The 13802-nt window shown below is 23.5% G+C and overlaps 1 protein-coding gene across 1 annotated transcript; it reads left to right on the top strand. All coding sequences in view use genetic code 6, as the record gives it.

Moving 5' to 3' along the window:
* Nucleotides 1-679: 679 nt before the first annotated feature.
* Nucleotides 680-13111, top strand: TTHERM_00371060 (adenylate and guanylate cyclase domain protein; the record flags this gene model as incomplete). The annotated part of the gene is made up of 27 exons (XM_001009536.2): nt 680-772; nt 1023-1162; nt 1349-1986; nt 2258-2824; nt 2897-3237; nt 3294-3791; nt 4179-4910; nt 5157-5448; nt 5499-5861; nt 5914-6197; nt 6262-6354; nt 6417-6724; nt 6778-7123; nt 7179-7617; nt 7695-7874; nt 8138-8373; nt 8499-8879; nt 8941-9061; nt 9176-9402; nt 9462-9815; nt 9879-10113; nt 10166-10773; nt 10832-11260; nt 11328-11437; nt 11719-12277; nt 12386-12763; nt 12824-13111. 27 exons carry the CDS (start codon nt 680-682, stop codon nt 13109-13111), a joined length of 9240 nt encoding a protein of 3079 aa, XP_001009536.2.
* Between the last annotated feature and the right edge of the window lie 691 nt (nt 13112-13802).

Genomic DNA, 13802 nt, shown 5'->3' with positions numbered 1-13802 from the left:
AGGAAATTTAATAATTTATTTCAAGAAAAGTAAAGTAAAGAATTGATAGAGAAACAAAAGTAATACATGTAGAAAAATCAATATTAGCGATTCTTACTTTAATAAGTAGGACATGAGTGTACACTGTTTAAATATATGTAAATCAATAATATTTATTAGAAAAACTTTTATTTAATCAGTATTGATTGATATAAATTTTAATGTTTAAAAGCATGCTTGTTTTTGTTTATTTGTAAAATATGTATGTTTATTTTGTTTATTTGTTTGTTTGTTAATTCAAGTTAAAAGAAAATTTGAAAGAATAATAAAACAAAACAAAAGAATATACTGAATTAATTTCATCTAAAAAATAAAAGAAAAGCAATAAAAAGAGAGAGAGCAAATATGATTAAATAAATAGTAGGCAAACTCTTTAACTAACTCAAGAATATTATATTTTTAGGTGGAGACGATATAGATGAAAGCGATAGTTTTATTCCAAAGTCAACAAAGAAATATGATAAAATTGTAATAGATTTTGTTTAATAATTATCTAAAAATCAAGCATTAGTCTACATAGATTTGCAAGGCATTAATTTATTAAATAGCTAGCATTATCAGAATAATTAAAATTATTTGAGATGATCAAAATACTTTAAAAATAAAATCATGTAAGTCAAAATGTTTTAAATATAAATAGATGGAATTAGAAAATGGCGAAGTTCTTCAACTTTAAGGATTTAGCAGCGTGAAGGATAGCATGAATAACAAAATAGGTCTTACCGAAATAGAAGTAATTCTTATAATTAACAAACTGTTCATATGAATTCTATGCAATATATCTTAATTAAAATAAGGCAATTTTTTTTTTCACTCCTATCAAAATAAGTAAAAAAATAAATCAAAAAAAAAAAGAAAAGAAAACAAACAAGAAAATTTAATAGTTATTTAAATGAGTTAATTAATTGCTAGTAGAATTTCTAACTAAACCTTATATTAAATATGCAAATTCATTTTCTCAAAAATAAATAAATAAATAAAAGTTGTTTGGATTCTTTCCCAGAGTGTTGCTGAAGTACATTAAAAGAATTGGCACATGGTTAATTTTATTCACTGCTCTCCTTGGGTATATTTATGGGACCGCTAGTTCTTTTTTACTTGAAAATATATACAGTTATACATTGTAAATATTTATTCATTCATTCTTTATCTAAATTCCTAGCCAACTTCTTCATACTTTATTTCTTTCCTCAACTTCTTAATAATCTAAAATATTTTATTAATTTCCTTATTACTGAGTATCAAGAAGCATTAGTTGGTTATGAATTGATCGCAAATTGTTTATTGATTTTCATTTAATTATAAATAGACAAGAGTTATTTCAGATTTACCTTATCCCTATGTTTATTAGCATCATTGTATTTTTTATGAGAGAAGTTTTCTTTGAATTTCAAAAGAAAAAATCAGAATATGATTTAAATAACTTATAGTGTATCAAATTTAAAAGTTTAAAGAAGACATATTAGAAAGTGAAAGCATTTAATTCAGATATTATTAATTAGATAAGTTAGTTGAATAGAGAATAGTAATAAATGGTGGTTAGCAATAACCTAAATAGCAATAATAACAATGCTAATTCTAGTAATTTTAATACAAATAATATCTAAGCAAAATCTTAGTTTATCCCAATAGACAATCAGTAGAATATTTCAGCTTTGCAATCAGGTAAAGAGCCGGTTTTAGTTGAAAAGAGGGAGGGTTCACCAGTAAATGATCCCTACTTAATTAAAAATAATAAAGTTAATAACATTTTAAATAATTTGGGAACCAATAACTTAGAGAATGTAAAGATTTTACCAAAAGAAAGCAATACAGGCTCAATGTCATTTGGGATCAACAACTAATAGATTCAAAATTTTAATCCCAATTAATAGTTAAGCAATTTTAATTCATTTTACTCAGCAAATGTAAATGGCACAGTCAACTACTAAAATCTATACAGCTAATGTAAATAAATAAATAAAAAAATAATTTTTTTGCTTATTTCATTTTTTTCTAAATTAATTAATTAATTAATAATTATTTGGTCATCAAAATTTTTTATTTAAATTTATTTTGAAATATGATTATTTGATGAATCTCTTGATCATAAAATAAATTAACAAAAATTTCTAAACACCAGTTAAAGCTATTTCATATTTTTATTTTTTATCATAGAAATTATTTTTAGATTTTTTATCTATTTTATTAATAACTTTTTTAAATTATTATCCAACAGAAAACTCAAATCAATAGAGCTATAATAATATCCCCTCTTAACCTCCTTAACTAACAAAATATGCAAGTGAATTATAAAAGCAGTAGTAAAATTAGGCTTTGGTAGTAAAGACAAATTCTAACCAGTATATGGCAAGTTAAAAATAGATTCAAACAGCAAATGGCTAAAATATCAATAATCCGAATATTAAAAAAATTAAGAATTAAAAAGATTTGAGTTAAAGTATAAATATAAATAATACTGGAGCTTTTATAGCAAGACGTCCTCATAATGCAAGTAATAGCTAAGCAAACATTAATAAAAAGAGGACACTTCAAGACAAAAAAATTGAAGAATAGAATTTGGAGGAAAAACTTTAGAAATACAACTCAGAAAAAATATAAATTGTGGAGTAAGTGTGCTGGAAAGATTTACAATTAGGAGATATTGTGATATTAAAACGGGGTCAAGTATCTCCTGCTGATTTATTAATCCTTGAGAGCAAGGGTGGAAAAATTTCTGTTGATTGTTAATTAGTTAAAGGTATTTGCGACGAAATTATAAAAAAGCCAACTATGGTTACATCAAGTAATAATTAATTATAAAAGAAATCAATTTTAAAAATTTTTAAAAATGTTCTTTTAATTCAAAAATAAAAAGTTTCAGATGGATCTAAAATAAAATAAAGTGTTTTCGAGTATAGAAAGATATTGAATGGGAAACTAGAGTATTCGTCTTTAAAATTAAAGGATGGCTTTAAGGGATTTATAAAACTATCAAAAGACCCAAAAGGAGAAGAAATAGATAATAATAACGTCATTTTTAGAGGATCAATTTTAAGGAATTGCAAATGGGTTTATGGGCTTGTAATTTATGCTGGTCACGATTGCAGAATATTTAAGCAATCAAGAGGCATGACTTCTCTAAGAAAATCATTTTTCGCTAGCAAAGCTTAAACATTTTACACAATTTCTTTGTTCCAGATAATCTTTAATATTTTAGTAAAATATTTATTGGCAGATTATTTAAATATTTAATTTATTTTAAATAAAAATAGGTTTCAATGCTATTTCTTTATTTCCAACCCTGTAATTATACAAATAACTAAAATTATCAAATTGAATATGTCTAACTATATATAATAAGCTACTTGATGGACTATTTAAATATTCTTCCTCCCTTATTTTATGCTACAATAGATATTATTGACATGATTAATGATATTTTTTAATCATGGAAATTTTATAAGTATAAAAAGCAAATAAATTCTTAAAATAAAGTCTAGCAATAGCAAAAGCAGTAGTTATAGTAATAGTAATAGTAATAATAATAGTAACAATAAGAATAAAATAACTTAATTAATCCTTAGAATATATAAAATAAAAATAGTGCTTAAGAAGAATGTTTGAATGATATATAACCTGAAGAAAAATAATAAAATTAATAAAGTGATGATATTTATAAACTTACAAGAAGTGTTTCTATTTCTGACATTTCACTAACAAATCACGTATTTTTTGATAAAACAGGAACTATAACTGAAGATAAGTTTGAAGTAATTTTAATTGTTTTCATTATACAGTTTCTTACAACATTTTATTTACATTTATTTAAATTCAGGGTTTTCTAAATTCATAAATAATTTTCAAAAAATAAAGGAATATTTGAAAAATCTTAAATAAACTAACTAATATTTTAGATATTTATTCCTCCTAATCATAAAAAATATATTGCATTTTATCTACAAAAACCTTCTTTCATATCACTAATATCTATCAAAATTAATTTTTAAACAAAAATTTCTACTCTAAATAAAAAAAAATAGATTGATTGCTATTAGAAACTATTCATTTATTGATAAAAAATCTTTTATAATTTCTTAAATTTGTCTTTGTATTTTTTTTGTTCATTTTATAAAAATTTTAAATTAAAATAAAAATAGGTAAAATCTATTTTCATAAAGGATTCTTTGTATTTGCTCCCAGATCATGAAAAATTGAAAAAAGTATTACCAAATTATGAAAAAGAAACTAATGCTGAAAAATCAATTAAAAGTTCAATTATTGAGCAAACTAACTTTCCAACAGAATTAACAGAAGAAAAGATTGAGTTTAATGGAGTTAAAGCTTCTTAAGATAGTACTTCTTTTAAAGCAAGTATAACATATTTGACATAACATAGAAAGAAACATGACAGTGATGGTATATTTGACAATGAAAATTTAGAAGAGGAAGAAAAAGATATTATAAAATCTAATTTAGCTATTAGCAATAGCGATGAATAAGAAAAAGAAATAGAAATCAAAGGTAAAAGTAGGAACCAAAATAGATAGCCTTCAACATTCTATTAAAGCAATGAAGAGAAATTAAAGAAAGAAAATTTGAATATTCAAGTTGATCCCACAATTTACAGTCCTTCTAATTTGAAATAAGGTTTGGAGGGCTCTAATAATTTCCATGGTAAAAGATAAACTAGTCAAACAGAGTCTGACATGCATATCCACACTTCTGAAGAGTAAATTTTTATGTAAAACCTTTTTGATGAATATGATGGCTACTACCACTAAGCTATACTTTCTCTGATTTTATGCCACTAAACTAATACTGGTATAGAGAGAAGCTAAGACGCTCAACAATAATAAATAAAAAAGAACTCCCTATTTAAAATTGAGAAAGTAAAATATTGTTATATTAATTTTTTCTTCTTCTTTTATTGGAATTGTAAAGTATTATTGGTTTTTGCATAAATAATTACATTTTAATTAATACATTTAATTTTTTATTCTATATCTGAAATATCTTTTTTTTTTTGAATAGGTTTTTAAAATTTTAACAAATTTTATCATTTTGTGTGAAAAAAACCTTTTCATAAATGAGTTAATTTTATATTTGTTATTTATAATTTAAAAAATAAAAAAAAGGAAATTATGAACTTTGCAGAATGTTTGGGATATTAATTCAAATGGAACAACTCTAGTAAGGGGTTATAGCCAACTTTTCACTTAAAAATATGCAAAAAAATTAAAGATTATCATGTGCTTGCTGTGAACGAATACACTGAAAAGAGAAAAAGAATGTCAGTCCTTATCAGAGATCCTAATTCTGATAGTATTTCAGGTGCAATTTTAATTGTCAGATAAGGATTAGGCTAGACTTTACCAGAAAATCTTAAAAATAACATAGTAGAGAACGAGAAACTCTCAAAGATTAATAGTAATTATAAAATATATCCAAATTTTTTGCTCAAATATTTATATTTTTAGGGGTTATGGAGAGTTAAGGTATGAGGAGAATGATTTACATGAAAAGGGAGCTCACAGAAGATTAATGCATGGAATATGTTTAAAAATATGAAAACGCGCATAAAAACTTAATTACAAATGTAGATCAAAGAGAGGAGATTTATAATTCTATTGAAAACGATTTAGAATTAATATGTGTCCTAGGTTTACAAGAAAAAATAAGGCCAGATGTTGAACCTCTCATACATAGTCTAAATGTGAGTGGTATTGGTACCTGGATGTTGAGTGGAGATAACTTTGAAAATAATTTGGGAGTAGCCTATCAAATAGGTTTTGTAGAAAACGATTAATAAGTACTTCATCTTAACTCTGAAGACTCTGATTGTAAGTTCTTATTAAAAATAGCTTTTTTATTGATTTTTTGTCTTAAAATTAGTTTTGAAAATGCAGATAAGACAGTAATTATAGCTTTTTAAAAGTATTTTTGCATCGAAAGAAAAGAGTGGAGGCCATTTTTAGGAAGTGTAAAATAACATAAAATAGCTTATTAATAATAGTAGTAACAACAATAACAACCACTCTCAAATAAATTTGACACAAAATGGTTAAAACCACAACGGGTAAAATATGAATTCTCCAAAAGAGAAGGATGATAAACTATCAACTCCAAAGAGTCTCAACTAATCACAGAACTAATTTTAAAGAGATGTACATCATAAAGTAAATAAATATTCTATTTAAATGTTCTTTATTAAAATTCACTAAGCTTTCTTACTATAAATAGAATTCCCTTATAGAAAATAGCTCACTTTTCTAAAGTAACTTTCATAAAAGACAGACAAGAAAGCGCTCAACTTCTGCTTGGAATTTAGAAAAGGTAATTAATTATAAATTTATTTTATTTAATTTTCTTTTCATAAAATTTCTTTATTGATAAAGAATCTTCCTCAGTACTCCATTTTTATCTCAGGAAAATCTCTTATCACTATTTTTTCAGATAATTACCTGAAGGATCATTTTAGTTTTTTATCTTATTTTGCAAAATCTGTGATTGGTTATGATTTAACACCTTAATAAAAATCGTGGTTTGTTCGTTTGGTAAAATAAACCTTTCCTGGTAATTAAAAAACCCTCTCAGTTGGTGATTCATATAATGATTGCCATATGATGTAGGAGACTGATGTAAGCATTTAAATAGAAAATTCCAGAAAGGCTACTATATCTGAGTTAGGAGATATTATTGTTAAGTAATTAATAAATGTTTGAAATCTAAAATTGAATAAATTAATTATTTAAAAAGGGATTTTAAAACTCTATCAAGACTTATATTCTTGACATCCAGGTTTTTCTCTGAAGTTTATGAAGAATTGTTGCTATACTGCTTTTATAGATCATTTTTGCTTGCTTACATGATTTTATTTTTCAACTTGATTGACTGTACATATGCAAGTAGTCTATTTAGTGGCTATGATATATTAAACTACAATACTGTATTTTTTATCTTCTCCATCATCCCATATACATACAAAAAGTATAGGCTCTTTAAACATTACTAACAGTTTAAAAATTAAGACTAAATTGTTGAATAATTCAAGTATAATATAAAAGTTTTTAAGAAAAAGAAGACTATGCTATTTTTATATAAAGTAAATAAATATAATTTCAAAATTAAATTTTTAATTAAACATTTTTATTTGAAAGGTTGTTGGACATAGCTTTTTGGAGTCATTAATATTGTTTGTAATATGCTATTTTAATTTCAATTTTGGATCTCAGACGAATGGAAAGGATAACAGTTTAATAGTTCTTAAAAGATTAGGATTAATTATGATTACTTTTTGGTCATAAGTAAAATTTAACATAGCAAATAACCAGTCTTACTTTGAAATAGTTTGCAGTCATGTTTTTCATTTTATAGGAGTAATTGTTTATTTGTCTTTTGGTGCTATGATTGATAAAAATCCCTCTAATTTCGTAGAATTGGGTGAAATGATCCAATCACCTCAAATGTACATAACTATTTTCTCATTAGCAATGTTTGCAGTTATCCTCTAAATATTTTTAGAGAACAACATGTACATACAAAAATTCTTTCCTTTTCCATATATCATAGATCGTGAATTGTATTCTGAAATCAAAGGTTCGTTATTTAATTTAAATATATTTATATATTTTATTAAAACTAAATTGAATGTTAATCTAATTTAAAATACAAAGGAGAAATGAATGAACTCAAATTTAATCGTCAGACCTACCTTGAAAAAGCTGCAAGGAACAATAAGCCAGAAAATGGTCTTGTTTATTATAAACTTATAATAGAAAACCATCTTTCAAAAATTTTAAACTAGATATTCAAAGGATCTAAGCAAGAAAACATGGATTAAATCTTGCAAAATCGTAATTCTTTATTAAATATTTTTTCAATAAAATCGATAGTTATGATTAAAAAATTTGAATATATGAAATTAACTCTTTCAGGTGGGGGGTCCTAACTATTGAGGGTGAGAATGATTTGGAAAAAAATTTCATTATATTTTTTAAAAATTCGATACCTCTACATTCTATAATTTTAATATAGAGCCTCACGTCAAAGGGTTAATTAAAATTTCTTATTACTTACTTTTTTAATATTTAATAAATCTAATTTCTTTTTTAAACAGTTATACAAAGCGAAGAAATTTCTATTAGTTAGTAAGACATGAGTAAAGTTTCTCTTAAATTTAAGAATAGAGATTTAGAGAAAAAATTCTTAGAAAACCTAGTCAAGCAGTGGGAAAAATTTAATATGAGAAGCTAGATATCTATTCTTTTCTTCTTGGAAACTATACTAACTGTAATAGGAGTCATAACTTATCAAGTCATTATGAAACAAGAAACTGATAAATTCTAAAATTTGGTAATTTAGTTAAATAATTTTAATATTCATTTTTAATCATACTTTTCAAAAAATTGAATTGTTTGAACTGTGAAAAAATACTTTGCAAAACTCTTATTAATAAATTTATATTTAAATAAAATTAGATTATTCCTCAATCAATTTCAATAGTAGTGATTTTTATACTTGTTTTAGTTCTCATAACGAAGAGAAATAAGCTATTTTTCTAAATGAACATAAGCATTTTTTTCTTTAGAATTCTATTTAAAATAATATAAGATTTGGTTTCATTTACTAATCTAATGCTAGTTTCTATCATCTACTCTTATAATATGAATTTTGCAATAATTGCTAAGCCTCACCTTATCTGTATTGGCTCTGTAATGCAAAATATTATTTTTATACCCCTAATGATTGCTTAGACTAGCTCTTCTTAAAGTGAATCAAGTGTTAGTATTTATGTTCTGATTTGTGCAGTAATTTACATTTTAAATTTCATGGTGACTCTGCTCATTTAGAAATACACTGTAATCTATTAATTCATATTGATAGTTTTTTTGATAAATTTACTTTTTCTTAAATAAACAGCTTGAATAAACTGAGAGAAATAACTTTTTACAATTTAGCAAGATGCAATAAGAAACATAAAAAGTAAATAACGTCTTATCAATTCTCCTTCCTAAATTTGTCAGGGAAAGGATAAGTGCGGGTAATAAATTAATAAATATATAATGCTAACTAAAGCATTTTCAAATGATAATAAATACACTTATTAAAATATCTTTTAATTTTAATAAATATTTTATTTATTTTAATTGTATAGAATAATTAAGCAACGAAAATACTGAGAGCAGAAACTAAATTTCTGAAGATTAAGGAGAAGTAGCAGTACTTTTTTTACTTATTTGTGACTTTGATGAAATTTCTTAAAGTGAAAACGAAAAAATTGTTATGCTTTTAGACAACCTTTTTAGATACTTTGACAATTTATGTTCAGCTAATGATGTAACAAAGATAGAGACGGTCGGAAATAGTTATGTTTGTGCAGCAGTAATTTATTACAATTTAAAATAGTTGAGTAACATTCATGAAAATATAATATAAAATAGGGCTTAAAATCTGTTGAAGAATAAAATAGCAGGAAAAAAGCTAATGCGATTAATCCAGTAAGAAGAATGATTAATTTAGCTTTCGATATGAAAAACTATGTCTAAAATATTAAATGGGGCAGCCAAGGATAATCTATGGTTATTAAAATTGGTATTCATTATGGAAAGGTCATGGCAGGTGTAATTGGTTACCATAAACCTCAATTTTCATTAATCGGCGATACAGTAAATACTACAAGTAGAGTAATGTCTACAGGAGAAAATGGTAAAATTACACTCTCAAAATAAGCCTTTGATTAAATTAATTAGTTCCTTCAAGAATAAGGATATAGTTACTAACAAAAAAATGTTGAAGTAATTTAAATTTAAAATAATTTATTCATTTAATTTAAAATCTTATTTATTATCTTAATAAAGGCTAAGGGCAAAGGCGTTTTAGAAACATTTTAAATATTTTAAAATAAAAAAAATTAAATAAAATAAGACAAGAGGAGAACACTAAAAACAACACTTTACCAAACTTTTAAAAAATAAACTCAATATGATAAGGGTAAAAAATCAACAATTAGACAAAATCCAAACTCTCCCTTTAGAAATAATTCGAGAACTAAATAATATAAGAAAAATACATCTAACATTCCATCTCCAGAAAGTACAAAAGTGTTATAAAATAGTTTATTAATAGTTTTTTTTAAATAAAACAGAAAATGAAGAAAAATTAATTACATTAAAGTAGAATTCTCTTCCATTTAATAGTAGTGACGGAGTAAGATCCAAAAATCAAAGCACAGCAGCTACTCATGGTCCTTAAAGCGATAGCAATTAAACTATAAATGATGATAAATAGCAATAGCAATAGATTGTTAAAAAGAATACATTAAATGAAATAGAAGAAGAAACTTCAAAAGTCTCCATGAAGGATCTTGATTCTAATTAAAAAATTGATAAATCTCTAAATTTCAATTAAATGTATAAAAAACTCCAAATAGACCCTTCTATAATTAATAGTGGATTTGCCCCTATTCAGGAAGAATTATATATACCACTTTAAAATAGTAACCAAAATAATGCTAAATTTACAACAGATGCAGATAATAATGAAGATGAAGACATTGAAAATTTCAAAAAGAACTCAAATGATCAAATTTAAAATGATGAAGTTGTAAGTGTTAATAAAGTTAATGGCAAAACGCAAAACGAAAAAACAGAAAATAGTTATCTATTAAAATTTAACGAAGAAGATCCTATTTCGAAAATTTAAGATATAGAACCGAATGGCTTGCTAGATCCAAACACATTTTAAAATAACTATGTATTTTTATAATTAGTTATACATGCCAAATATATATATAATATTTATTCAAATTTAGGGTAGAAGAAGAATGCAAAGGAAAATTACAAGACTGATGAATGATCATTCTCCTCATTAAATTTAACATTCAAATTCTGTAGAAAAAAATATTGATTAACTACTTAAACCAGAAAGTAAAACTAACATAGAGCGTCATTCAGCTACTCGTTTTGTACAAAGAAATTCGATTAGAGGTTTAAATATAAAAAGTGCTTTAAATTCATAAAGATCAAAAGAGTCAAAAGTAGAAATAGGAAGCGAAGTCTTCCCATCAATCCATAATAACTTAAATTAATCTGCGCAGCAATTAGTTATTTAATGCAACTTATCTTATAAGTAAAATGATGAAATACAAGATGAATATATAGAAAATGATAGGTTATTTGACTTATATGATTTTGAAGAAGAAAAATAAACTCAGGAAAATCTCATTTCATTTAAGAAGAAAGTAAATTAATCTTTTATACAAATTTCTCAAAATAGTTCAATTAACTTTTAAATAAATAATTTTTTAGTTTTTCATCCCATACCTAGACTCAAAGAATCCTTATGTTTTACAGTTTAGCTCATAAATTCATAAAGACTAGATATAGTATAGACAAAATAGAATCACTTGCTTATTTTTGTAAATAAATATTTCTCTTTTTAATTATTTAAATAAAATATTTAATATTCTATACCTTCTTCCCTCAAAAACAAACCAACAAACCATTATGATAAAAATTTTTATATATATTTTTTAAATAAAACTATTTATTATACTAAGAGTGAGTATTTTAGGCTTAATTAATATAAATTTACATTATTTTTATATAAAAATACTAATAATTTTTAATTAATTTTTATAAATAATTAAATAAAATGATTTAATAAAATTTTTCTGATTATATTTCTGATAATTAATAGGTCTTACAGTATAAAAACTATTTTACAACTATTTAATTTAGCTATTTTCAATAATTTTGCTGTAGTGCTAAGCTTTAGAGGACTGTTTATTTCATTATTGTTTTTATACTATATTGTAAAAAATAAATACTTTCAAGATAATACCTTACTCTTCAGAAAATATGTTTACGTGCTATATATAGTTGGAATTATCAGTGTTATTTTTGAGTCATCTTCTTTCCACTTTAATGGATTAGAATAAAATCTAATAGAATAGATTTGGTAGCTACAAGCTGCAGAAAGTTTCTTTTTACTAATAACCTTAGCTTCTTTAAATAACCAAAGGTTTGAGATAAATTTATTTTTTTACATAATATTGCTTATAAGCTGGATAATCTTAGCTAACGAAAGTAACATAGTCATTTATGTCATCTACTTTTTTATATATGGGGGTGTAGCTCATGGAATTTTTAATTACATTCTTCTTGGACTTTAAATTAATAACTTCAATACCTACTAAATACTCAAAAGAAAAAATAACCAACAAGCTTCCTTACTTAATAATTTACTTCCTCTTCATGTAAATATTATTATTTACTTATTTTTATTTTTATTTTAACTTTTACTTTTGATTTTGATTTAGTTATTTATTTATTTTATTGATAAAATTTTTAATTATTTAAAATAGATTTTGGATAAGTTCTTAAACAATCGTTAAGCAGAAAGAATGTCATTAACTGATTAGATAGATAATGTGACTATATTATTTGCAGATATTTCTCAATTCACAAAGTATTCTAGTCAGGTTCAACCAGAACAAGTGGTTAAAATGCTTAGAAGCTTATTCTACGAATTCGATAGAAGTGTTTAGTATCTAAATTTATTTAAGTTATACACAATAGGAGATTGCTATGTTGTACTAAGCTTCAATGATATCAACAAAAGAAATATTGTAGAAGAGGCTAAAAATGTTATTTACATGGGACTTGAAATGATAAGAATTATAAGGAATGTTAGATCAATAATTAATTTTGAAGAATTAGATATGCGTATAGGTGTTCACACTGTAAATTAATAATTTTTTTATTTTCTAATTTAAAGGCTAACAATTCAAATTTGTATTTAGGGTAGAATTATTGGTGGTGTTATTGGTACTGATATAGTTAGGTATGATGTATATGGTAGTGATGTCACTATAGCAAATAAAATGGAAAGTAATGGAGAAAGAGGAAAAATTTTAATAAGCCAAGTTACTTATGATCTACTTGCAAATAGTTAATATTAAAATCTCTTTAATTTCACTAAAAAAGAAGAAGATGTATACATAAAGACTCTAAATAGATATGTGCCTGCATACTTCGCAGAACTTAATTAGCAAGCTCAAGATTCTTCTGAAATTTTAGAATAAAGTTGAGATATTTTAACTTACGTAAAAATAGTTTTTGATGTATAAAAAAATATTTAAAAAAAACAACAAATAAATAATTTAAATTTCATTATAAACCAATCAATTATACAAAAAAATAAACTTTATATTTAATTTTCCTAATATTATGCTTAATATATTTATTATATCTAAATGTCTTTTGTAAAAAATACTTGTAAACATATATTTAACACTACTAATATAATTGTAAAATTAATTCATTAATTCTTATGTTTGATTACTCTTTTGTTCAACTTTACAATATTTTTTTTTTAATTAATCATCTATCAAGCTAAAAGCTTAGTAAATATTATCTACAATTTAATTAATTATCATTATTTTTATAGATTTATCGATTAAACGTAAAAAATAATGAATATAAAATTCAAATATGAAATTTTTATTTTATTTAAAAAAATAAATTAACTATTTGTTTAATATATTTTTAAACCATCTTGTCATATTATGTTAAAATTTTAAATATATTTTATACGAAAATTAAATTATTTTTTAGGTAAATAAAAGATAGAATTTTTAATTTGAGATAACAGAAAATATAAATTAAGTTAAAAAGAAAATACAGTTGTTTAAGAAATTATTTTTCTCATTTGAAAGCAAATAAAATAATTAAAAATAAATCAGTTTAATGCTTTTTTTTTAATTTTTATGATATTAACTC

Source organism: Tetrahymena thermophila (genome assembly GCF_000189635.1).
Source record: "Tetrahymena thermophila SB210 genomic scaffold scf_8254777, whole genome shotgun sequence".
NCBI lineage: Eukaryota > Ciliophora > Oligohymenophorea > Hymenostomatida > Tetrahymenidae > Tetrahymena > Tetrahymena thermophila.
Note: the sequence above shows the minus strand (reverse complement) of the source record. Positions and strands in the feature narration are given on the sequence as shown.